Genomic DNA, 23,545 nt, shown 5'->3' on the forward strand with positions numbered 1-23,545 from the left:
CCTCAAGAGGAAGTGGCCATACTCTTTTACAGTCTGTAATAGTTAATGAGCAGCGTGATTAAACACAGACCCTGGTCTTTGAAGCCAGTCAGATAAAAACAGAAAGCCTGGCCAGGGACTCCGAGAAAGGACAGGCTCAAGCACTGGGATGTACTCCTTGGGAAAGTCTGCTGATGCAATCACAAAATCGTACAGGATTGTAGGAGGTGGGAAAGCACGAAGCAGTGGAAGAAATCAGCGTAGCGAGTTGGGGGGTCCTTTTGAGAGAAATGGCTCAGCTTTCTCTACGTAAGGTCAGGAAGACCTGAAACCCAAACAAAAAAAAAAAGCTCAGATGGGGATGTCTGGGTTCTTGGTCCCACCTTACTCAATTTCCTTACCCTTGGATCTGACAGAGGACCCACACCATTTAGCCCAACCCTCACTGATGTAACCATTTGTTTAAACCTTACTCCTATTTTTAAAGCTCTGAAACTATAACAACAGACAGCCGTGTACTCACCACTGGAATGAACTGAAGATAACATTTCGCGTTGTTTGCTCCACGTCTTCAGCTCTTAACAGTGCCGACAAGCTTCTCTCAGACAATTGCATGGGCATATTTACGGCTTCATTTAAACGTGTCGACTCCCTTTCTCAGCTGCATCTTTGGTTTTGCCTGCCAGCTGATGTACTGGCATGAGGCAAGTTTTCAGTTGCATTCTCTGGGGTTCCAAGCCCTCCATGCTCCTTGCAGCCCAAACCTCACACCTGCTCCTCTCACCTTTTGCAGCGAGAACATTGCCTCCGAAAACTCTGGAGAAAATAAAAGCAAATTAACTGAGAAGCCAACAAATGGATATTGAATTTGCCACCTCAGCTCCCTTCTGTTTAATCCCCAGAGTTGCCCTGGTTTTAATCTGTCTGAACCATTCCCCTTCTGGCTTCCCAAAGCAAATGTCTTTCTCACTTCTCTTGGTTCCACCAGGCCTCATCAGAGAACTTCATTGCAACCTTCATCTAATGGCTTTGGCCGCATCAGAACTTCTTCCCCAGGTTCCTAGTGACCTGCTAATTGATAGCTCCACTATCTTGTCCTTGGTGTTATTTCAGACTTCTGGTTCACCTGTCTTTCAGCTCACTCTTTCTGAGCTTCCTTCTGTGATTCCTTTCTTCTCCCCACTCATGAAAGTTTTGGTTTTTCAAAGCTTCTGTCTTCAGATATTTTCTCTTTCTGTTTCTCTTGAATGGGGGATCTCAGCCGCCATGATGCCTTCATCATCTGTTGATTCTCTACCCTGCCCTGATTTCTCACCTTTTATTCCAGTGGCCATGGATTCTTTACTGATGTCATGTTATGGGCACAGTTCTGGAATCGGAAACCCTGGATTCAAGTCCCAGCTCTGCCTCGTGCAAGCCTCTCGAAACATCCATTTATGCTTCCGTAAAATGGAAAGGAAGAAAACGTGGCTATAGATAACATGTGTATAATGTTAGGATAATGCCTAGTACATTGTAAACACTCCGTAAATGATAACAGGGATGATTTTTGTTGTCTGTGTTCTCTGACGTTGACTACAAATATTTCCCAAACTCAGTATGTTCAAAATAAACTGTTGGTTCCCTTTCCTAATCTGACTCCACCTTCAGTGCCCTGTCTCAGTTCATACTCTCCTCTCTGTGTCAGTGCAGTAGAAGCATCGATGTCCACGTCCCTCATCTAATAGTCACCCATCTGGTTAGCTTAGTTTCTGAAATGTCCCTTGATTTTACCTCCTCTCAATCCCCTTGGCCACTGCCTGCCAACCCTGTTCTTAGGACATTCACAGCCACATGCCATTTGGATGCTCCCAATGAAACAGGCCTTCAGGCACCAGAGCTGTGTTTGTAGAAAGCCCATGCTTTTCACTCCGTATTCCTATCTTGCTTCCCCACACTCCCTCAAGCATGTGCTTACCTGGCTTCTTAGTAGGACCTTAGCTTCATCTCTGTTCCCACCAGAATGTTCCTCAAAAGGGGATTTTGTACTGTTACTTTGGAGCCATTGCCATTGTTTACCAAACTCAGATCACTCTATCCCCAAAGTCCTCTTGGCTGAATTGACCAACATCCCATTCATCCATTCATAGGGACCTGAATTTCAAATTGTCCCTTGGGCACCCCATGGTAATTTCCATGGTAAAAACCAGGATGGGGAAGATATCTTCCATGTAAAGTGGCAGAAAGTTGACTATGAAAGAGGTGGACGTGAGGAACAAGGGGATGGCCAGATCACAAGTGCATTCTCAGGTCACGTTTTGGGAGCAGAGCACATGTGGATGGTGAAGGTCTGGAAATTGATTCACTTAGCTCATCTGCCTGCTCCCTAGCCCTCCACCCCCCGCACCAGGTATTTCTCAGCAAGTCTTGATGTATCTCTAGGCGTACGTGAGCCCCAATGTGAAGACAAGTGTCCTAGATGACTGGCAGTGCCTCCTCCCTGATCTCATGTTCTGAAAACCTCTGTCCAATGAACCCATTTTGCATATGTTGTGCCTCCTCCTTCTTCTTCCTCCTCCTTCTTTTTTAAATCTTTTTCATTATTGTTGTTTTATTTTTTTGTTTGTTTTTAGGAGGTACCAGGGATTGAACCTGGGACCTCATATGTGGGAGGCAAGCGCTCAATCACTGAGCTATATCTACTCCCCTCTCTTCTTTGATAACTGTTATGGGATGAATTGTATCCCCACAGGAAGATAGGGTGAAATCCTAACCCCAGGGCTGTGAATGTGACCTAATTTGGAAATAGGGTCATTGCAGGTAGAATTAGGCAAGTTAACATGAGATCAAACTGGAATAGTCTGAACCCTTAATCCAATAGCACTGGGTCCTTATAAGTAGGGGACAGGATTTGGCAGTTCCTAAGGAAGTTGAATATAGACTTGCCGGGGGACTCAGTAATACTGCTACTGGCCGTATACCCAGAACTGATCACAGAACAGACATCTGCGATGTTCCTAGTGGCATTATGCACGACTGCCCATAGTTGGAAGCAAACCAGGTGTCCATCAACCGATAAATGGATAAGCAAATTGTGGAGTATACACACGATGGAATATTAATGCAGCTGTAAGAAGAAATTAAGTCGTTTAGCATATGACAACATGGATGAACCTGGGGGACATTAGGTTGAGTGAAGCAAGCCAGACACCAAAGGACAAATACAGTATGATTGCCCTGTTATGAACCAAATAGATTGTGTGATCTCATGGAGTTTATAATTAGAATATAGGTCACCAGAAAATGGAAGGAGGGTAGAGCATGGAAAGCTCAGGGTTAATCTGTGCAGCTTTGGTAAAAAGATTATAAATCTTTGGAGGAATGAAATAATTAAGGCGCATCATAGTGTCTATAACTAGCAATGCTATTCTATGGGTATGGCAGTGGTTGAAAGGGAAAGTTTAAGATCATGTATGTTACTAGACGGAAAGCTAAAAACTAAATGGGATTGTATAAGATAGTAAAACCTCATGTAAAACACGAGTATGGGTGATATTGCATATATAAGACAGGTTTTACAAAATATAAATATACTAGAGAGAAGGAAAAAGAGTAGGAAAAATGAAAAGGTCGGAGACAGGAGACCCCCAAAGAAGGGGCCACGTGCCAGTAGAGGCAGAATGAAAGTGATTCTGATGACAGCGTGGATTTCTGGGGTTGCTGGCAGACAACCAGCTAGAAGAGGCAAGGAACCAGTCTCCCCACAGGTTTCTGAGGGACTATGGCCCTTGATTTTAGTCTTCTGGCCTCCAGAATTGTGAGACAGTGAGTTTCTGTTGTTTGAAGCCACCGAGTTTGTGGCACTTGGTTTTGTCAGCCCCAGGAAGTTGAGATAAAGACACTACCTCATCCTGCCGTGAACATGCTGGCTTCTGGCCCTCTAGACTTCCAACCTCTTTCTCCACTTGACTTGTCTAACCCTCCTCTTTACTGCCATGGCGTGTAAACCTTCAGGTCCAGGGAAGCCAGCCTACCCGCCCCTGCCCTGTCCTCCTCCAACACTCTTTCCAAACTTAGTTTCCAATCCCTTTTCCACGTTCTTCCTTTAGGTTGGAAGAACATGCTGTGCTACTTCTCTTTCACAAAGACCAACGTCACCTTCCAAATCCCACCTTCAAAAAAGTGCAATTCTGATTTTTCTCCAGGGGTGCTGGTGATGAACTCGAAGGGGAACGAAACATCCTGTAACATTAATAAAAGCCCAGTGGAGAATCAGGCTGCTCCCTGGAGGAAAATCCACTCTTCCATAAGCTGTGCAAGCCTGCTCAGTGATTCCAGTAGAGTTTGTTTATATTTCTACTGTTACCTGTAACACGTTTATTCACGTTTATTCTTTGAGTATAATATCGTGTGTTTCCTGAAGAGAGTGTCACTGGCTTACTAATCTTTTTAACCCCCTGAAGTAATATGTAAGTTCTCAGTAGATGATGTTGGATAAATGGACCCCATAAAAATTGCACCAAAGTCTTAGGACACTTGCCTTATTTCTCTTAGCAATCTTTTGGTGATTTAGAAATGACATAGGTAATTGTCTACATATTGGAAACATGGAAATTTGCCAACTGGTACTCATGCTGTCTTCTTTTAAGCAGCTAGCTCCTCCTTAGGGACCTGGTATATTAGTTTCCTATGGCTGATGTAAGAAAGTATCATCAATGTAGTGGCTTGAAACAGCATGCATTTAGCATGTTATAGTTCTGGAGGCCAGAAATCCAAAAATCAGGAGATCAGCAAGCCTATGTTCCTTCTGGAAGTTCCAGGAGAGAATCCATTTCCTTGCCTTTTTGGACTTCTAGAGGCTGCCCACATACCTTGGCTTGTGGCATCCCATTACTCTGCCCACTGCTGCTTTCTGTTGTCTTACCTTCTTCTCTGACCCTGACCCTCTTGCTTTACTCTTAGAAGAAACTTTCTGACAACCCTTGGCCCACTCTTGTAATCCATGATCCTCTCTCCATCTCAAGAGCCTTACATTCAGCCCATCTGAAAGTCTCTTTTGCCATGCGAGGTAATGTATTCACAGGTTTCTGGGGACTAGGACATGGACGTTTTGGGGAAACCATTATTCTATCTACTGTACTCAGTTTCCACTGATGTAGCTAGTGAAAACGGACCCTGGTAGAAAGTCTTATTTGGAGAAATCACTTAGATCTCTTCAGGAGTTTATTAGTAACACTAGCATGGTTTGCTGAAGTGAAATTATTACGTAAAGAATAGTATGTATTTATTCATAAACGAGTGGCATAAATACGAATTTTCCTGCTGTCTTATCATGCCTTGCTTCGGTAAAGCAGGCTTCTGTCTTAGGTTGGTATGCTCGAGCCAGTTCAGGGACACGTCTGTAAAGAGAGGCAGAGGTTCACTGAACAGTAAACCCATGAAATCTGCCAACACAGAGCACTTAAACATCAGAACCTTCCTCATCAGAATTGGGTGTTAGCAAAAAAATTAAGGTTTCATACTTTGTTTTTTCAGCTGAGCCTCAGTGCTCTGTTGAATGACGTTACCTTCTGGTGTTTAATAACTTTTAACTGCACTCGATTTGGAACAATGCATGTTTTCCTGCAGGTGCAATGAAGGGAATTCCAACTCCTGAGACTGCTGGCCTCTCCCGCTTGCTTGCCCTCCCGTCAGGTCTAGCGAGGGTGCCGGCTGCATCAGTCCAGTTGCCCATTTTTCCTTCAGTCAGATCTCTTGGTCATCTCCCTCTCACCGGTCTTTAAACACCGCCCAGAGCTGATGTTCTGCAATCCCCATTCCATTCTGCACCTCTGGAGCTAACGCTCCCCTTGCTTTCCCTTCCCTTTGTTAGCTAACCTCCCGGGAAAGCTTTCCTCAGCTTGTCACGAGGGGGTCGAGCTGGGAAGCCGTGGCGGGCACTCAGATCTTTGGTACCCTGCACAATCCCATTGTCCACAGTGTGAAGAGTCATACCTTTCCCTCGAGGTCACCCACGACACTGAAATCCTCACGAATCTCAGGGTCCTTGTATCTGCCCAGAAATGACTTTCCCAAGCCCTGGGAACACTGACTCTTCCTGCTCTTTCATCCCGGGTGGGTTTTGGAGCCCAGAGGCACAGGTGGAGACACCTGCACTCACTCCGGGGGCTTCCCCGAAGAGACCACCAGCCAGAGGCCCCCTCTTCTCAACCATACAACCATGGGTTTGGGTTATAATCCTAGTCAGTGGCACTCCAGCTCTACAGAGTCCCCATCCATCAGGGAAGACCTTTGACTTCTGCTTGCTCCAAAGCCCCCAGGCTAAAGCTTGAGGTCAGCTGCCCCTGAGGTGTTAAATAATGTTACTGCACATGGGGGCAATGATGTAGAAAGTTCTTCACCTGGGCAATCAAGTAGCAGCTGATGTATAAAGATCTTCACCTGAGTGAACTGGCAAGCCCCATCCATTCCTCCCAGCTACCCAAGCTTAATCATTTTACCCTGAAAGCAAGTCATTATGAATTTGCCTCTGATCACTTTGTAAATCCACACTCCAGAGTTAGACTGTCCTCATAAGTCAGATCTTCTCAGGCTGTTACCAGCAAGGAAAGCCCCAAAGCAACGTTTCTCATTGAGGACAAGCTTCTCAGCACCATAACTCAAAACGCTCTCCCTCAAAGCTGCTGCCCATGAAGAAGGAAATGTTCCATGCCCATTGAGGATACTCCTTCACATCTCAATCGGTGGGGCAGCTGTGCCAGCTGGCCGCAGCAAATGAGCTCTTTCACAGTCGTGGGACGAAGCAAACGGGGTACATGAATTTATGACCTCCTTAAATGATCATTTTAGCGTACAACTTTAGGGAGATGAAGCCTGGGCTTCTAGCTGTCAGGTCTTTGAGTAAAATCAGGCCCATTGGTTGAAGCTGTGTTCTTTAAACCTGGTTAATAAAGCAAGGCCATGCCAAGAAGAGTCCAGGGTGGGTCATATCAAAGATGCTCTCTTAGAGGACCTTTGGTGAAGGTAATCATCCATGGGGTGTCAGCATCACACCCCGAGGGTATTGCCCAAGCAAGGCAGTGAGTCGGCACTTGTTTCCAGAGTTGCTTGGCCAGTGGCCCATCGGCCGTGGCTGCGGGGCCAGTGCCCCCACCTGACCAGAGCATGCACTCTAGCCAACATCCACCGAGGCTGCAGCTTCAGGTTGTTTATTTAATCAACCCCAGGTTTGATGGTCCACAGCAGCTGCTTGAACTTCATCTCTGAGGATGAGCTGGAACTTGGCTTTCCTGTGGGTTTATGCTAAGGGGTGACCTTTTAAAATTACAACGGGAATTGATTCGGGTGCCTCTTGATTATAATATCTAAGGCTCCCTCCCCAACACTTGATGACCATTTTTTTCCACATGCGAAAGAAGGGTGACTCACCTTACCCTTCGTGAGATTCAGGAATTGCCAGCCTTTTGCCATCTTTGCTTTATCAATCGATCTATAAAAGTAATGCCTTTATTTATTTATTTATTTTTCTTATAAATGTTACATTCAAAAAATATGAGGTCCCCATATACCCCCCACCCCACCCCACCCACATCAACAACCCCTTCCATCGTCCAGGCGCATTCACTGCACCTGGCGAGTACATTCTGGAGCACCGCTGCACCGCATGGGCAGTGGTCCACATTGTAACGCCTTTTTGCCATGCAGCAAGGTCCTCAGAGTTCATTCCGCAGTGGGTGCAGGGAACTCTCAGAATCTAATTGAAGAGAAGAGAGCTCATCCCAGGGTGTGTTCACGTGCTTTTAGGTGGTGGCAAAATACAGAAGGGTCCTCCAGGGCCCGCGCTGGGGTTCGCAGCTCACAGGCTCTGTGTCCTGGGCGCGGTCTGACTCCTTGGGCCAGCGCGTGAAATTAGAAGCTGAAAGGGATACTGGCACTCACTCTTGACTTGGACAAGAGGCTTCCCCTTTGATGTCCCTTAAGCCTCTAACTGGGGGGGAAAAACCTTTTTTACAGACACAGCCTGTTACCGGAGGAATGGGTGAGTTATGGGATGGGAAAAGGCTCTGGGAATCAATGACGCATTCAGATCGTACAAGGTCCCTGGGGTTGTTTGAGGAGCGCTGGAGGGAGAATGGACAGGACTGAGAACAGCTGGCGAGGACTCCAGACGTGGAATAAGTCAAGTTCCCAATGGGGACTGCTGCCCGGGCTTCTCCTACCTCCCCTTCTCTAGGGACACCAGTGTATTAGTCCCCAAGGGCTCTTCTAACAAAGCACTGCAAGCTGGGTTGAAGCACCAGAAAGGTATTCTCTCACAGTTCTTCAGCCAGATTCCAAAAGACAATAAACCTAGGAAGCATTGCCTCAGACCCTCGCTGCTCTGCTGACTTGTGGACGATGGAAATCACACGAAAAAGGTGGCCTCTGCTGGGAGGATCACACGGGCTACTTATATAGGCACGACCCAAAAATCTAAAACTCAGACGGGCAGACTTGATGGTGTGACTGTTAATCGCCTTGCCAATTCAATTTTGCAAATAGAGAGGTTTACATTATGCTGCATGTGAATGAGGATAATCAAATGATTTGGTAGCTTTCCATTTGAAAAAATGTTCATAGAACAGAAAGTACAAAGTTCCTGTATATACATACCTCCCCCCAACACACACACACACATACACACAGTGTTCCCTATTGTTAACATTTTGCATAAGTTTGGTAAATTTATTACATATATATTATATATATTTAGTATATATTTCAGTTAAGGAACCAATATTATCATATCATTAACCATTGTTCATCGTATACTAGCATTCATTCTTTGCGTTTTACAGTTTTATGGGTTTTTAAAAAAATTTTATTATAACATATACAGAACATAAAACTTTCCCACTCTTAGCTCTTTTAAGAAATACAACTCATTCTATCTTTTTTGTTTGTTTTGTTTTTGTTTTGTTTGGGGGAGGGGAGTTTTGTTTGGATTGTTTTGTCATTGCTAGTGGTGACCCATGGCTTTTTTTACATGGGAAAACAAGTGCAATATATTTACATTTTTAAATTATATTTTCAAGACTTTAAACGTTTATGCTTAAAAGTGAGAAGAAAAATAATATTCAGAAACTGATTCCCAAAACAAGGCATGCTTATGATATATCCCGATAACTTCCTGACATTGCAGGAAAGTTTTTCCTACAGTGAACTCTGGGAGTTCTCTAAGTATTACGCCTGGACGATAAGAATAGACGCTTGTCTCTCTATACATCCTGGCTTAAGCCAAACTCTTGTCTTGCAAATGTAGAAATTGTTGCTTTGTTTCTTTGATAAAACTGGTTTCAGACAAAAAATAGGGATGATCACTCTTTTAGACCATGCTTACGTTAATAGAGAAGATGCATTCTTTTCTTTCTTCTATGTGACACTTGAAATGAGGAAAAGCAATTCTAGTGTAAATCATGCAAGTGCTATAATTACCATAAATAAGAAAATTCAAGAAGATTCACTCACTGTATGGAACGGTAACATACCAACTTATTTCTCCTATCATATTGTTAAATAAACTGTGCAACAGGCAAAATGGGTGGTCCTTCTTGAATTCATATACATGGTATTAACACTTAGTGTCCGGGGGTTTTTTGTTATTAAAATGCCGTTTTCAACATTATATTTGGACTATGCATGCGTTTTTTTCCCTTTTGTATGTAAAGTACCACTGAAAATTGGTATATGTATATATATAAAGCAACTCAATGGTGTTAATTACATTCACAATGTTATGCTACCATCATCACCATCCATTATCAAATCTTTTCCATCATCCTCCATTTTTAAACTATCAAATATCCAACTGGCCCTCTGAAAATTATAATGTACTTAGTATCAGTTGAAGACATCATAACAACTACCCCATCCTGAGCAAGCTAACATGTTGCCTGACTAGCCGAGCCAACAACTCAAATTTGTTGGCAAATTTGAAAACACCCCCAAAGCAAGGGAGAGCAATGGAGAGAATCTGTGGTGGTGATTTTTTGTTCCTTGCTGAGTCAATATTTTTTCATGGAGCTGATGGAAGGAATTTGCTTTGTGTTGTAAATTCAAATTCGGCCCTATTTCATGAAGGCCTAAGTGCCATTTTGTAGTCGGGCTCAAGTTTCCTAGCCATTTGAGTCGTGGTTTTGAAATAAAGCTCAGCCTCCCTGCCCTGTGGCTAAGTCTCCACCGTGTAAATGGGAAACCACCACATGAAATTTGTTGCCTCGTCAGTTTGCATTGGCAATTAAAAAGTGTTTCTGTTGGAAAGAGGCTCCTGTGAATTAGCACTACAATCTCTCTGCTTTTGGTCAGATAATTCCAAATGCTCTTCACTTACAGAGTGATACCTAGACCCTTTACTTTGGTTAAATTTGCAGTATTTGCACCATCCTGGGTAACGCAAGCTTTCAGACATGCAGAACATTGAGATATATGTCCCCAATTTTTTATCTGAAGCTGTTGGAGCCAGATGTGTTTTGAAATTCAGAACCGTGCATATTTTAGAAAGATAATATGAGCATTTATCATATCCCACAGGGCACCCTCAGCAGGTGGGAGCAGCACTGACAAATGCGTCACATTAACATATCTGCAGAAAAACGTATGGCTGTACCTGCCCTTGGGCTTCATGGAGATTTTAAGTAATGTAATAGTTCATTTAAAGTGTGTTTATTTAGTAGAGTACCGCAAGTGAAAGGATGAGGTGGGTAGACCCCAGGGCTTCCTATTTCTAAGTAAAACATCAGATCTGGCAAATTGAAAGTATGTTAACCACCTGTATACATACCTGCTCTTTAGGTCCCCCACCTCTGGACCTTTGAGTACCTTCGAGAAGAGGGTACATGAGGGCCATCATGGTGCTTTCAAACTGGAGAGTTGTCTATGTGATGATGGGCAGGGAAAAGGAGTCTCCGGTGACACAGTGGTACCGTGGTGATGGACCTTTCTAATGACGTTTTCCATTGCCGTCTGGCTCATCCACTCTGTTCTCTCTAAGCAGTCTCACTAATAGAGTGAACTGCCATAGTCTCTTGTTCTTGAAGCCACACATTTCAGCCTTATCATTGAAGCTACTGGTTGGTAACTATATTCTAGGGTCAAATAGTAACTATTTGGGGCTTTCCCATCTCTACAGCATCTTGGGGTCATAAGTCAATTCTGCAGTCGTGGTGTGGAAGCAACCAGAAACTTTACGTAAAAGAATGGGCGTGACCATGGCCCAATAAAACTTTATTAGCAAAAGCCAGCAACAGGCTGGGATTGAATCAAGGGCTGTAGTTTTCCCTCTCCTAGTCTATGGGATTTCCCCATTATGGCTTGACGATGTATTATCATCCCCATCCCTTTTATCTCATGCTTATCAGCATGTCCTGCCTCTCATCAATTTCCTGTCCCTCAAGATGCACGCAACAGGTGCCTCTCTGTGAAAAGGTAGAATTTCCTCGAGGTTGGCTTCCTCTATGTTTGGGCTGATAAACTGTTGGCATAAGTCATGAGATTTCATATAATTTTCTCATTAGTAAGCTGGAATCTTCCAAGTCCTCATCTGCACATTCATTTTCCAACCTTGTCGTAGCCCAGAGTCTGTGCCAAACGTTTGTTAAGGTTGATTTCTCCACACCACTGCAGGCATTTGCAGTTGTGTAAAGCACGTCCCAAGATTGAGCTCTTTCAGGAAGTGCTTCTGTTTCCTGTTGACACTGTGACCAACGGCCACAGACTTCGTGGCTTACGATGGTGCAAGTTTATGATCTTACGGTTCTGTCGGTCAGCAGAGTCTTATGGTTCTGTAGATCAGAAGACTCATTTGAGTCATGGGCAAAGTTGGGTTCCCTTCTGCAGGCTCTAGGAGAGGCTCTGTCTCCTTGCCTTTTCTGGCTTCTACACACTGCCCACCGTCCTTGGCTCGTGACACTTTCCCCCACCGTCAAAGCCAGGAATGTAGCATCTTCAAATGTCTCCCTGCCTCAGACCTCATTCCTCTTCCACTCTTAAGGACCCTTGTGATAACACTGGGCTGGCAGGATGATGTGGCATAACCTCCCTCTTTTTATGTCAGCTGATTGGCAACCTTGATTGCATCTGGAAACCTAATTCCCTCTTGCCACATAACCTAGTTTACTGACAGGTTCTAGGGATTAGGACGTGGATATCTTTAGGCGGAAGGCATGATTCTACCTACCACAGTCTGTTTTGGTTTCCTAAGCTGTCCTGGCAACAGACATAGAGTTGAAGACAATGGCTATCGGCTCTTCGTGGAATGCAAAATTCCTTGGCCCTATTGTAGAGTTTATATTGATAAAAAAAATTAAGTACTTACCATCCCAAGGTCCACAGGATGGAGGAATAGAATATAGATTAGAGTGGACTTACTGATATTCTACTGTGGAACTATTGTGATCAGTAATGGAAGAAATTGTGGCACTGATGTGGACAAAGTGGCCACGGTAGCTGCTGATGGCCGGGAGAGGGAAGAAGAGATGTGATGTGGGGGCATTTTCAGGACTTGGAGTTGTCCTGCGTGGTGCTGCAGGGACAGATGCTGGACATTGTATGTCCTGCCATGGCCCACTGGGTGGACTGGGGGAGACTGTAGACTACAATGTACACCACTGTCCATGCAGTGCAGCAGTGCTTCAAAATGTATTGACCAAATGCAATGAATGTGCCACAATGATGAAAGAGGTTGTTGATGTGGGAGGAATGTGTGTGGGGGTGGGAGATATATGGGAACCTCATATTTTTTAATGTAACATTTAAAAAATAGATAAAACCATAAAAAAAATTAAGTACTTAAAACAATATGTTTCACATAACTGTTTGTGCTTGGTGGTGGTAGGGGGAGCATGCAGGTCAGTTTTCCAGAAACTGTGATTTCACAGTTTTCTTCTGGTCATCTTGCATACTATTGAACTACTCAGGATTTTCTTACTTGCATATTGACAACGAGGTAAATTGCATGCCCATTTCCATTGTCTGGGCTTCATTTCCATCACTGCCACCTCTATCCTGCATTTATCTGAAGTGCTGATGTACTCAAGAATGGTGAACCTGAGGCCGCCTGAGCTTGGAGACCTTCTGCTGGCCAGTGCCCTCTCATTGGCCCTTGTTAGGGTTTCTCTAGGGTGGTAGCTTTGGCCAATATGGGGCTGTCTGATCAGCATGGTATATATGTTCAGGATGAAAGTCTTTCATTAGATACTGTCTTTGGCCAGGTCCCGGGAAATAGGCTCAGAGATGAGGTTTGTGCTCAGGAGGTTGTGGGGGCCATGTTTTCAGGGTCAACACTTGAGAGGGGGCGAAGAAAGGAGAAGGAGATGAAAGGAGCAGCTGAGCTTCCGTGTAGTCCCACAGAAGGCCTCAGTCCATGGTAGAGGGAACTCTGGAGCAGGGAGGGCCCACCAGTTGTCCCACCTTGAAGCAATGGAGGGAGACCTTTAGGAACCCATCGATGTTGCAGGCCACCCCTGGGAGATGACATCACCTTGAGAAAGCGGCTCTCTTTGGCCGGAGGGCAGTTCTCAAAGATGCACTTAGCTGACCACCATCCATCATCAGCCCTGCTGGGCAGCTGGGAAAAAAGGGCCAAAGTTCTCCCTTGAAATCTGGGCTCACATCACAGCACTCAACAATGAGTTTATCTCTGCGACTTCATCAACCTTACAGTTATTTTTCACAAGATGCTGTTTCACCTTGAATTTCCTAAGTGTTTTGTTTTACAAAGCTCCTTGAATTCCTTCCATCAATCACCTGAATATTCCTACTTGCCTTCAAAGTTTACTTCTGCATGGAATGTTCTGGGAGCTTTGATGGCCAAGTAGGTGGACCAGCTTTCTTCTGTGTGAAAATGGGAAATGTGTCAGTCCAGCAAATGGATCGGTCAAGTTTTAACAACTGACCTGTTTCTTTAAATCATACATGGAGTGATTCCTACACCATCTTCTTGAAATAAGAGTTCTCCAAGACACGCTGATCAAACTCCTGCAATAGCTCCACTTCCTAGGCTATTGATAGTGACAAACAGCATTTGTTTTCTCTCTGTTGCTCACTGGGTAACTTTAGCTCTTTTTGACATTTTCACAGCTGAATTAATCCCCAAATCACAACAAAGCAGAAAATAGTAACAAAGTCCAGAGGGCTAGTGGACTGAGAAAAAACTGATGCCCCAGGTCAGTTCAGGTCGAATTTTGCTCCCCCTGAAAATGAAAGGTATAAAAATACTTTCGTTTCCAGAGGTTTTGGGGTCTTAGAATCATGGACAAAAAGTGCTATCCTTAGATGACTGTCATTTTCTATATGGTACAGCTGAAACCTGATTTGGAGAAAGCCATGGGAGAAAATCAGGAATGATTCAAAAAATGAATAAGCAAATGACAATTATATAAATAGATACAGGAAGGGTGAGTGAAAGGTTTCTTCCTTTTGAACTCACAAACACAACCACAGTGTAAGTTCCTCATAACGAAGCAACGTTGACCTGATGAGCTTCCATCTTCTTGTTCTATGACTGTCATTTGGATTATAACTTTTACCTGAAGAGACTTATTTTCATATAAGTGACCATAGTAGGAGGGGATCCCCCTTACGAGTTACAGGGTGTAAATGTTTCAACAAACTGGGTGTGACACCGCCCTGGCCAATTTGCCCATCTTTATGATCACACTCGCTGCACTGTTTTAGACCCGCGGACTCGTGCAGGGTTCGCAGAATTCAGCACCATTGACGTTAGGGACAGGATGATCCTCTGAGGAGGGAACTGTCCTGTGCTCTATAGGGCATTGGGCAGCTTTCCTGCCCTCCACCCTTTTGATGCCAGGAGCACGCCTTCCCCGAGATATGACAACCAAAAACATCTCCAGACGTTTCCAAATGTCCCCTGGGGACCCAGTTGTCCCTGGGTGAGTATTGCACTAATCCTGTTTTGAAAGCCACCTGCTAGAGTGGTCCTTTAGGTTTCTCTTTCTGCTCTTTTCATTCTGCACATCTAAGCTCTCAGCAGCAGTACTGCTGTGACAGCCTTTGTGATTTAATCCCTCTAGATGTGTGTCGTCTTCTTCATTATTCGCTGGGGTTGGTGGGCACAGAGTTTCAAGTGGGGGTGGAGGGTTTCCATGCTGATACCTTAAAATGTATTTTCTGTAAAGAGAAATCTATTTTCTGGGCAAGAGAAGGGAAAAGAATGTTTTGGATCTTCCCTCCCTCGCAAGGGGAGTTGCCCAATTGTTGAAGCCCACGTCCATGAAAGGTGACATCAAGATGACTGGGCCAAGAGATAACATCCTACTCCTGGTGGGAGGTCAAGGGTCAACGTTGGTGGCACACCATCCCATTTCAAGAGAATCTAGTATGAAGAGCTGTGCCAGAAGATTGATGATGGTTTTAAATGCCATCTCTGTGTAGAAAAATATAACATTTCTAGGATACTGATTGAACCTAAGAGATGGTTGCTGGAAGCTTAATTTTACTAAAGTGAGATTCACAAAAATCCATAGGATAATAACTTTTCTCTACCTTGATGTTCTCTTGTGGGTATTATTTACCAAGTGGGATTATATTTTGTACTTTTAAGCAGAAACCATTGATGTATGCATTAGTGAGTTGTTTCAAGAGATACATTCATGTTTGTCTAAATGTCAACACCTGAAAATGTAAGTTCTTCAGTAGATTCAAAGTCATCTTTTTGGTTTTCTTTTGTGCTCATTTTAGATTAATGTGTTATGTCCTACCCCAGTGGTCAACAAACTTTTTTCCAGTAGGGCCAGATAGTAAAAAGTTTAGGCTTCATGGGGCATACAGATTTGCTGTGGTAGCACAAAATCAGCCATAAATAATAAGACGTAGGGAAATGGGGAAATGGGTGCAGCTGTTTTCCAATAAATTTTTCTTTATGGGCCTGGGAATTAGAATTACAGATACTTTCAATGTATCACCAAGTCTGTTCATCTTTGAACATGTTGCCAACCATTTAAAAAATAAAAATATTCTCGGCTTGCTGATGGTGCAAAATATAAGTGACGGGACGGATTGGTCCCATGGGCCAGAGTTTGGGATCTCGGCTCTTGAAATATTTATTGAGAGCTTGCTGTGGCTCTTGTCTTTGCCCTTGTGATCCTTAGACCTGGGGGGAGCATGGATATCAAGAAGATAAATCAATAAATATACATATAATTGCAAGGAGTGATAAATCCTTGGGGGGAGGGGAACAGGTGCAGTGATAGTCATGGGGAGGCGTGCTTTATTAGGTAATCATGGAAGGCTTCTCTGAGGTGGTGACTAGTAAGTGGAGACCTGCCGATGCCTATGAGTTAGGGAGAGCTTAGGAGGAGGGTCAGTGCGGGAAAAGGAAGCCAGAAAGAGCTCATTTTATTGGCGTCCCTGAGCCTATGGTCACTCAGTACCTGCGCCGTCTTCTTTTGACTGAATTCCCAGCACGAGCCGAATGCCCGCCTCTCCCCTCTACCGGGTGCCACGCCCATCGCTGCCTGCAGAATCTGCACATGGTCACCTCGGTGACTTAAGAGCCCCTGGAGGACAGCTGCCCAAGGATCGTCTCAAGCCGTGGTCAGGGTAAGTGCCACTCTGACGGTGTCATTGCCGGGTCACCCAACGTGCGTGTCACCCGTCAGTGTTGTCTGCTCCCGCTGACCTCGAGAGGGGCGTTCTGAGCCTCCTATCGTTGCAGGGAGAGGAAGAACGTGTCCCTTTAGTTCAGAAAGGCATGTCGGAAAGGCGTGTTTGCTATGGGAGACCAGCCGTACCAGGCAAGGGTGCCGGGAGCACAGTCTAAAAATCAAAAGCACGTGGCAGGAGATGTGGCGGGTCTTGAGGAATAGCAGGATGGGCATTTTCTAAATGGATTGCTGCAGATCCTGGACCATCTATTTGGCAGGCTACAAACCCGGGTAGGCTGGGGTAGACCTGTCGGCCCAGGAGGCTCCCCACTTGTACCAACAGTGCCTCCTTCCAGTGAGGGGTGTGTGTGTGTATGTGTGTACATGGGACAGGATGAGGGAAGCGTGTTCTGTCAAGGGCTGTAGGGGAAACTCCCTGTTAGACCCCTTCTCTCCTTGCAGCCTGCATCCCCCTGAACCCATGCGCTTGTGAACTCACGCTGGGCTGCTTCTGGGCATCCAGGCATCAGATGGTCAGGGCTGCGGATGCAAGGTGCTTTCAGAAGAGGGATTTGGTGCATGTTGGTCCAGGCTGTTGGAGCCTGTTGTGGAGGAGAGAATCCCAGCCTGGCCAGGTGTCCACAGGCAGCTTGCTAAGCTCCCTGCACCCCGCTTCCCTCCTCCGTCCAATGACGATGGGAACCCCTGCGCCCTAGGGTAGCAGTGAGGAGTAGGAGATGCCCTTCGTTTGGGGGAAGATGGCACGAAGAGCTGATGAACATTTCCAGGCGAGGCGCTAGAGCTGAAGTGAGAGTTGCAGGTGGTTTGGTGAGGTTCTCCCGACGACAGGAGGGTGCTCTCCACCCGGGCGATGGTGCTTCCTGGAAAGCATTTGGCGGTGACCACCACGTTGGGTGGTCGTAACCAGGGTGCTTCTGGCATGTACGGGTAGAGGGCCGGGGTACAGCGGAGCACCCTACACCACACAGGCCAAGGGTCATCAGCCCCAGATGTCAATGGTACCCCCTGAGAAGCCCTGTTCAATGGAAGGCAAAAGTTTTACTTCTCTTTCTTTCTTTCTTTCTTTCTTTCTTTCTTTCTTTCTTTCTTTCTTTCTTTCTTTCTTTCTTTCTTTCTTTCTTTCTTTCTTTCTTTCTTTCTTTTTCTTTCTTTTTCTTTCTTTCTTTCTTTCTTTCTTTCTTTCTTTCTTTTTCTTTCTTTTTCTTTCTTTCTTTCTTTCTTTCTCTCTTTCTCTCTCTCTCTCTCTCTCTCTCTCTCTCTCTCTCTCTCTCTCTTTCTTTTCTTTCTTTCTATAGGATTTATTTATTTGTTTGTTTATTTATTTTACACTTTTAACTTAAAGTTAGATCACAAAGAACGTAACATAAAAAAACATAAAATACATGAGGTTCCCATATACCCTGCTCCCCACCCCCCCAACCCATCCATCATTTTTGTAAACTGTATTTTTTTGAAGATATATACATCGCCAAAAAATGTTGCATTAAAAAATGTAAGAGGTTCCTGTATACCCCCCGGCCCCCCCACGCCAACAACCGCCCCCATCATTGTGGCACACACATGGCACCCAGCGAACACATTTTGGAGCACTGCTGTGCAGATGTGACCTTCATCTTCTTTCTTCCGAGAACGATCAACGGGCCTAACTTTGAGGGATGGCAGTTAGATTAAGAATTAAAATGAAAAGCTAAGGACCTTTTGGGATTTTTTATTTTCTGTTAAATTGAAACCCCACAGCAAAGGGTTCTCCCCCTTGCAAGAACATCCTCAAGGCTTAAAGCCTCAGCTCATGTATGCTCTCAGGGCTGAGCAGCTCAACAGATTCATTTTCCATTGTGATGTCTGTAATTTGTTCTTTAAAAGGGTCGTGCATTCCTTTTCTCTGTTTCAGAAGCAAATTTTCCAGGATTTTTAAAGAATTATTTATTTCCCCATGTCACTGATAATGCAGGAGCCAGCTTGGATTTCTGACCTAGCTTTCAAAGTCTTAAGCACCTGCTAAGCAGAGTTTTAATTTTATTCCTCTGGAAAACAACTGTACATTTTGCAGGGAAATGTTCTGAGTCCTTTTTTTTTTTTTGGTTTGTTTCATTTCAGTCTAAAGGGGAGATTGACATTCTTTAGACCCAGCTAGACCAGCTCAGGAAACATTGACAGACTCAGTAGCTAATTAAAAGTAGGAGGCTGAGAAGGCTCATGATTTATTCATGATAAACTATTGGAGCATTCATTATCCTTTCTTAATGTTCTGATGTAAAGTGGGAGTCTTTTGGTGGAGACTAAAATGTCTATTCCTAAATACCTAACAACGGTATCCATTTTATCTTACCAACATAGAGCCATCCTAGTGGGGTATTTTAATGTGTTCCACAATTTAGAATTCAGGGTTCTTGAATACAGCATATCAATCTCATTCACTCTCTTTAAGTAGGTGAAGACTTTAGAGATAACCAAGAAAATACTTTTATCTTGTCTCTGTTTTTTTCTCATTTCTTCTTGATTCTATAATATAGTTTTCTTATGGAAGAAATAACAATGAAACTTTCCTTTTCACTTGATGTCATTTTATTTATAGACCTGCCATTAGTCTCTTGGCTTGCTTGGTCTAAGTATATAATAGGATCATCAGTGTTTTGTTTTTTTTGTTTTTTCCTTTCTATCTCCTGATAGTGATGAAAAGGTTTTTTCAAGTGAACTGTAAATTTTTAATGAAGATATTTTACTGCAGCAAATATCCATGGTTTTTAAGTCCATTTTTATACTCGATCTTAGCCAAAAGGCCGAGATAGTCTATTTTTGACGAGACTCGAGGTATTCGAGTCCAGGTATTCGTCTCAACCAAAAGAGGTAAGGTTGTTGTTTGTCTCAGAAAGAAGCTGAAGGCGAGAGTGTCAATAAAGAGGTAGGTTGTGGGGGGAAACTGAGGTTGCTGGAAGTTGTACCCTTAGCCAAGTGACCATCCACAGTTGGATATCCTGGGGCCAGGTACCTCCTGACAGGAGGTGATAAGAAGCACATGGAGAAAAGGAAGGAAGGAAGGAAATAAGAAAAGGAGGAGGAAGAAATGAGCCAACATGTACACAGTGAGTAACTCTAAGTGAAGGAGTGTATGCGTGTTCATTTTTGATTCTTTCAACTATTTTTTAAGATTGAAAATGTTCAAAGTAAAAATTTCATGGAAAAATGATACCTAGAAGTTGTATCTTGCTTTCTCCTGTTGATTGTGCCTTTTTCCGTGTTCTGCGGGGCCAGTTCGTATGTGCACTGTCACGTGCCCTTGTTTATCTGAGTCAGGAGGGATGCCTTCTGTGAGGTGCCGGGGCATTTGGCTTGATGGATCACCATCTCATGTAGGTCGTCCTGGAACTCCTAAGATGATGGATCCTGCTTCCCTGTTGCATGCTATTTATTAAGCAGTGGTAGCTTTCCTAGCAGCTTCATTATATAGTGTCCTGCCCAGGGTAGGTTTTTGTCAAGAGCTAAGTTCAGAGCTTGCCTTTGTTAATTTGTACAGTGCCTTCCGAATGTTCCCAATTCCTTCCACTCAGCTATTACTTAGGACAGAGTTCGCATGAACACACAATGATTAATGAGTAAAACGGGAGGCTTGTCTGGACAAGTACCTAAGCAGTATTCTGGCCCATGCCTCCCAGGACAGCTCGTAATTGTTGCCAAAGCAAGGTCAACTTGGGTGCTGAAGGTCCTTGCATCTTTCTGTAGCAAGAACAAAGTCTGCCTTGCTCCTTCTCGACAAGAGCGTGCCTTGCAAGGGAATTTAGAACAATCATTTTGCTCTGCATTTTTTGAATAGCATGAAAAAGTTCTTTAGAGTTGTAATAGTCCATTTGTTGGAGGACAGGTCCAGCCAAAGACCTGATGTGCAATCTTTAGATCTATTATGGTGGAGGCATTGGGAATGGTAGACTTCCTCTGCAGTGCTTGGCAGACTGTTCTCGGGAGCCTGAGGGTTTCTCGGGCTGCTACTGGGAGCCTCCTTGGACCTGGAGGGGCATCAGTCACTTCTAACAGAGCAATGAGGATTTTCACCTATGTTTGACTTCCTTATATTCTTGTGACTAAAAACAGTGAAAACCACTGACTTCTCTCCTCGTTCCTTCCTATAACTTCTTTGACACTTAAGGAAATTAAATAATTCATGAGGGGTCCCAGACGTAAAAATGAAATAGGGCTTCTTGATGGCTTCAGCCAAGTCTTAAACACGGTCTAGCTGCCTTACCATCTTTGTATCTAGCCGTGGGGATTCACAACAAAACAGACACGGGGTTCATCTTGGAAGAAATTACTTTCAGATTCCAAGAGTTCTATTGCAGGAAGTCATTGAACTTTTCAATGACTCCCCACTGGGAGGAAATGAAACTCTCCCATCAGATGTGGGAGACCCTTCATCATCTATACCTGTCTTCCTATCCCCAAGTGTGGGAGACCCTTCATCATCAAAACCTACCTTTCCTATCCCCCAGGGGAGGGAGACTTCTCTTCCTCTACTGTTAGGGGTTTGAAATAATTAAGCTGGAGCTTAGTTTCCCCTGATATGCCCTGGGGAAAGGCTAACCCCATCCCCTATAAGCCTCCGTGTCCAAGGGCATGGCACTTTCCCCACATAAAGAAACCACATAGAGACGGGAGAAAAGGGAAATGGAAACCTTCCCTACCTACATATCAAAGGGAGATAAAATTTCTACAGAACAAAGAAACATCTGCTCCTGCAGCATGCCAAGAAACCGTAACTCCCCAACCCACTATCTCCTAGTCACTATCAGGAAAAAATTTCACCACCTATTGGCCCCTGCACTTCACTCGAACCCTCGACTCCCTCCCACAAACTATCATTCCCCCGCCTAGAAAAGTTCTGTATAAATTCAAGTTCCCCGCTCCCAGGAGTGGGCTGAAGTTGGGAGAGCATCTCATGAAATCTTTCTTTGTCTATAGTCTTTTCAGTCTCTGTGTCCCAGTGAGCGTCGTATTTTCTCCAACATCTACATACCCCAGGACCTTGCTTTGGGATGCCCCTTGCCTCCTACTCCACTTCCAGCACAATGCCTTACTCACATATCCCCTACTGGCCCTGCTCTCCGGCCCTCAAGGCATCCACTTTTTTTTTTTTAAAGATTTATTTTATTTATTTATTTCTCTCCCCTTCCCCCCACCCCACCCCGGTTGTCTGGTTGTCTGTTCTCTGTCTCTATTTGTGTGTTCTTCTTTGTCTGCTTCTGTTGTTGTCAGTGGCACAGGAATCTGTGTTTCTTTCGTAGCATCATCTTGTGTGTCAACTCTCCGTGTGTGCGGCGCCATTCCTGGGCAGGCTGCACTTGCGCTGGGTGGCTCTCCTTACGGGGCGCACTCCTTGCACGTGGTACACCCCTGTGTGGCAGGGCACTCCTTGCGCGCATCAGCGCCGCGCATGGGCCAGCTCCACACGGGTCAAGGAGGCCCGGGGTTTGAACCGCAGACCTCCCATGTGGTAGACGGACACTCTAACCACTGGGCCAAGTCCCCCGCCAAGGCATCCACTTTGACCTAGTCCTCCCACCTCTGCAGCTGGATAACCGTCCTTCCCGCCCCAGGTGCGCTCCTGCCGCTCCTCCCAGCTGCAGCTTGCACAATTGACGGGTGTTGAAGACTGCAATAAATACTGGCTTTCAGGAGCGCATTGCAAGCTCAGAGGGCACGGAGTAGACAATTGCCCTACTCTCTCAACGGCACCAAAGAGGATTAGCAGCTATTGAGTGGTCAATTCTTGAAGATGTGAATTAAAAAAGAAAAGGTTTGCAACATCATGTGCCTATTGATAATGAAGAATATTCATTGGATTTCAACCAGGCAAGACGGTAACAGGCAAAAAAAAAAATTCTTTTCGCCTAAGCTTTCATTTAAAGAATGGCCTTTACTTTATCTGGGCTTTCTCAAGCTTCATTTCCTGTTAAGTTTATATCCTCAACCATGGTGAGACCTATTGCCTTTTAAGGATTATCTCTAGCACATCTACACGAGAAAACAGAAGGATAGTGAAAACATCTGATTCCTGGCAGAAGCAAGTAGGTTTTTTTTCTTTATCAACAGAAATGCAGTTTAAAGCTCAAGGTACATGTGTTTTCTGCCATATTCCACCTTTGGATGGCTTGCCGACAGTAATTGTAAGATGTACACAGGTTCCTTAATTTATACGGAATGTGAGGTGCTCTGTTCCTGATGACTTTTCCCCCATTTTAGGGAGTGAGTTCTATGGAAAGACAGTCTGTTATTCAGATTTCAGGTATAAAATGAGATATTGTTTGAAGGCAATCAAGAAGTAATCTAGGCTACAAATTCAGATTCTTCAGCCTGCTTCAGTATAAAATGTCTGTAATTAGATTGATTTTATAATTTGGAGGCACAGCCTTCTAATTTTCAAATAATAATCAGCCACTAATGTGTGGTAGGCATATCTTTGTTTTTATTTAAATGAACTCCCAAATTTGATTAAATAATGGGACTTAATCATTTAATATAAGTCTCTGATTTCATAATTTAAAACCTAGCTGCTTTCTTTGAATTCTAAATTTTTATAATTGCACTTTACTCTCTGGGAGTCCCTCTATTTTTGTATTTTGTTTCCAGAGACTGAGGAGATGAATAGTATAATATTTCACTAGAGATGAATGGGCAGGCAGTTGACTGTAGCCATCTGTGTACTTTATTTCAGGATTCTAATATTTGGGGTAGGGGTTACAGCTCCTAAAACTAAGGAATTGATCAAGTGCACATCTAATCCATCTTTACCATAATGATTCAGATGTCAGGTCTTCGGTTAATTACTTATTTGCTTATTTATTTATATTTTAGGAGGTACTGGGGATTGAACCTGGGACCTCATACATGGGAAGCAGGTGCTCAACCTCTGAGCTACACCTGCTCCCTGCTTT

The 23,545-nt window shown here is 44.2% G+C and overlaps 1 protein-coding gene across 4 annotated transcripts in view; it reads left to right on the forward strand.

Annotated features, from left to right (window-relative positions):
• Positions 1-23,545, forward strand: part of STS (steroid sulfatase) — a 218,289-nt gene that overhangs the window by 35,818 nt on the left and 158,926 nt on the right. For 2 of the 4 annotated variants that reach the window (XM_058291232.2, XM_058291234.2), the window contains exon 2: positions 16,420-16,557. The exons of the other annotated variants lie outside the window; for them this stretch is intronic. In XM_058291232.2, coding sequence (XP_058147215.1) covers positions 16,430-16,557 — 128 coding nt within the window. In that variant the 5' untranslated portion in view covers positions 16,420-16,429. The remainder of the gene's footprint in view (positions 1-16,419; positions 16,558-23,545) is intronic. 4 annotated transcript variants of the gene reach the window in all.

The sequence above is a fragment of the Dasypus novemcinctus genome, chromosome X (assembly GCF_030445035.2).
Source record: "Dasypus novemcinctus isolate mDasNov1 chromosome X, mDasNov1.1.hap2, whole genome shotgun sequence".
Classification (NCBI taxonomy): domain Eukaryota; kingdom Metazoa; phylum Chordata; class Mammalia; order Cingulata; family Dasypodidae; genus Dasypus; species Dasypus novemcinctus.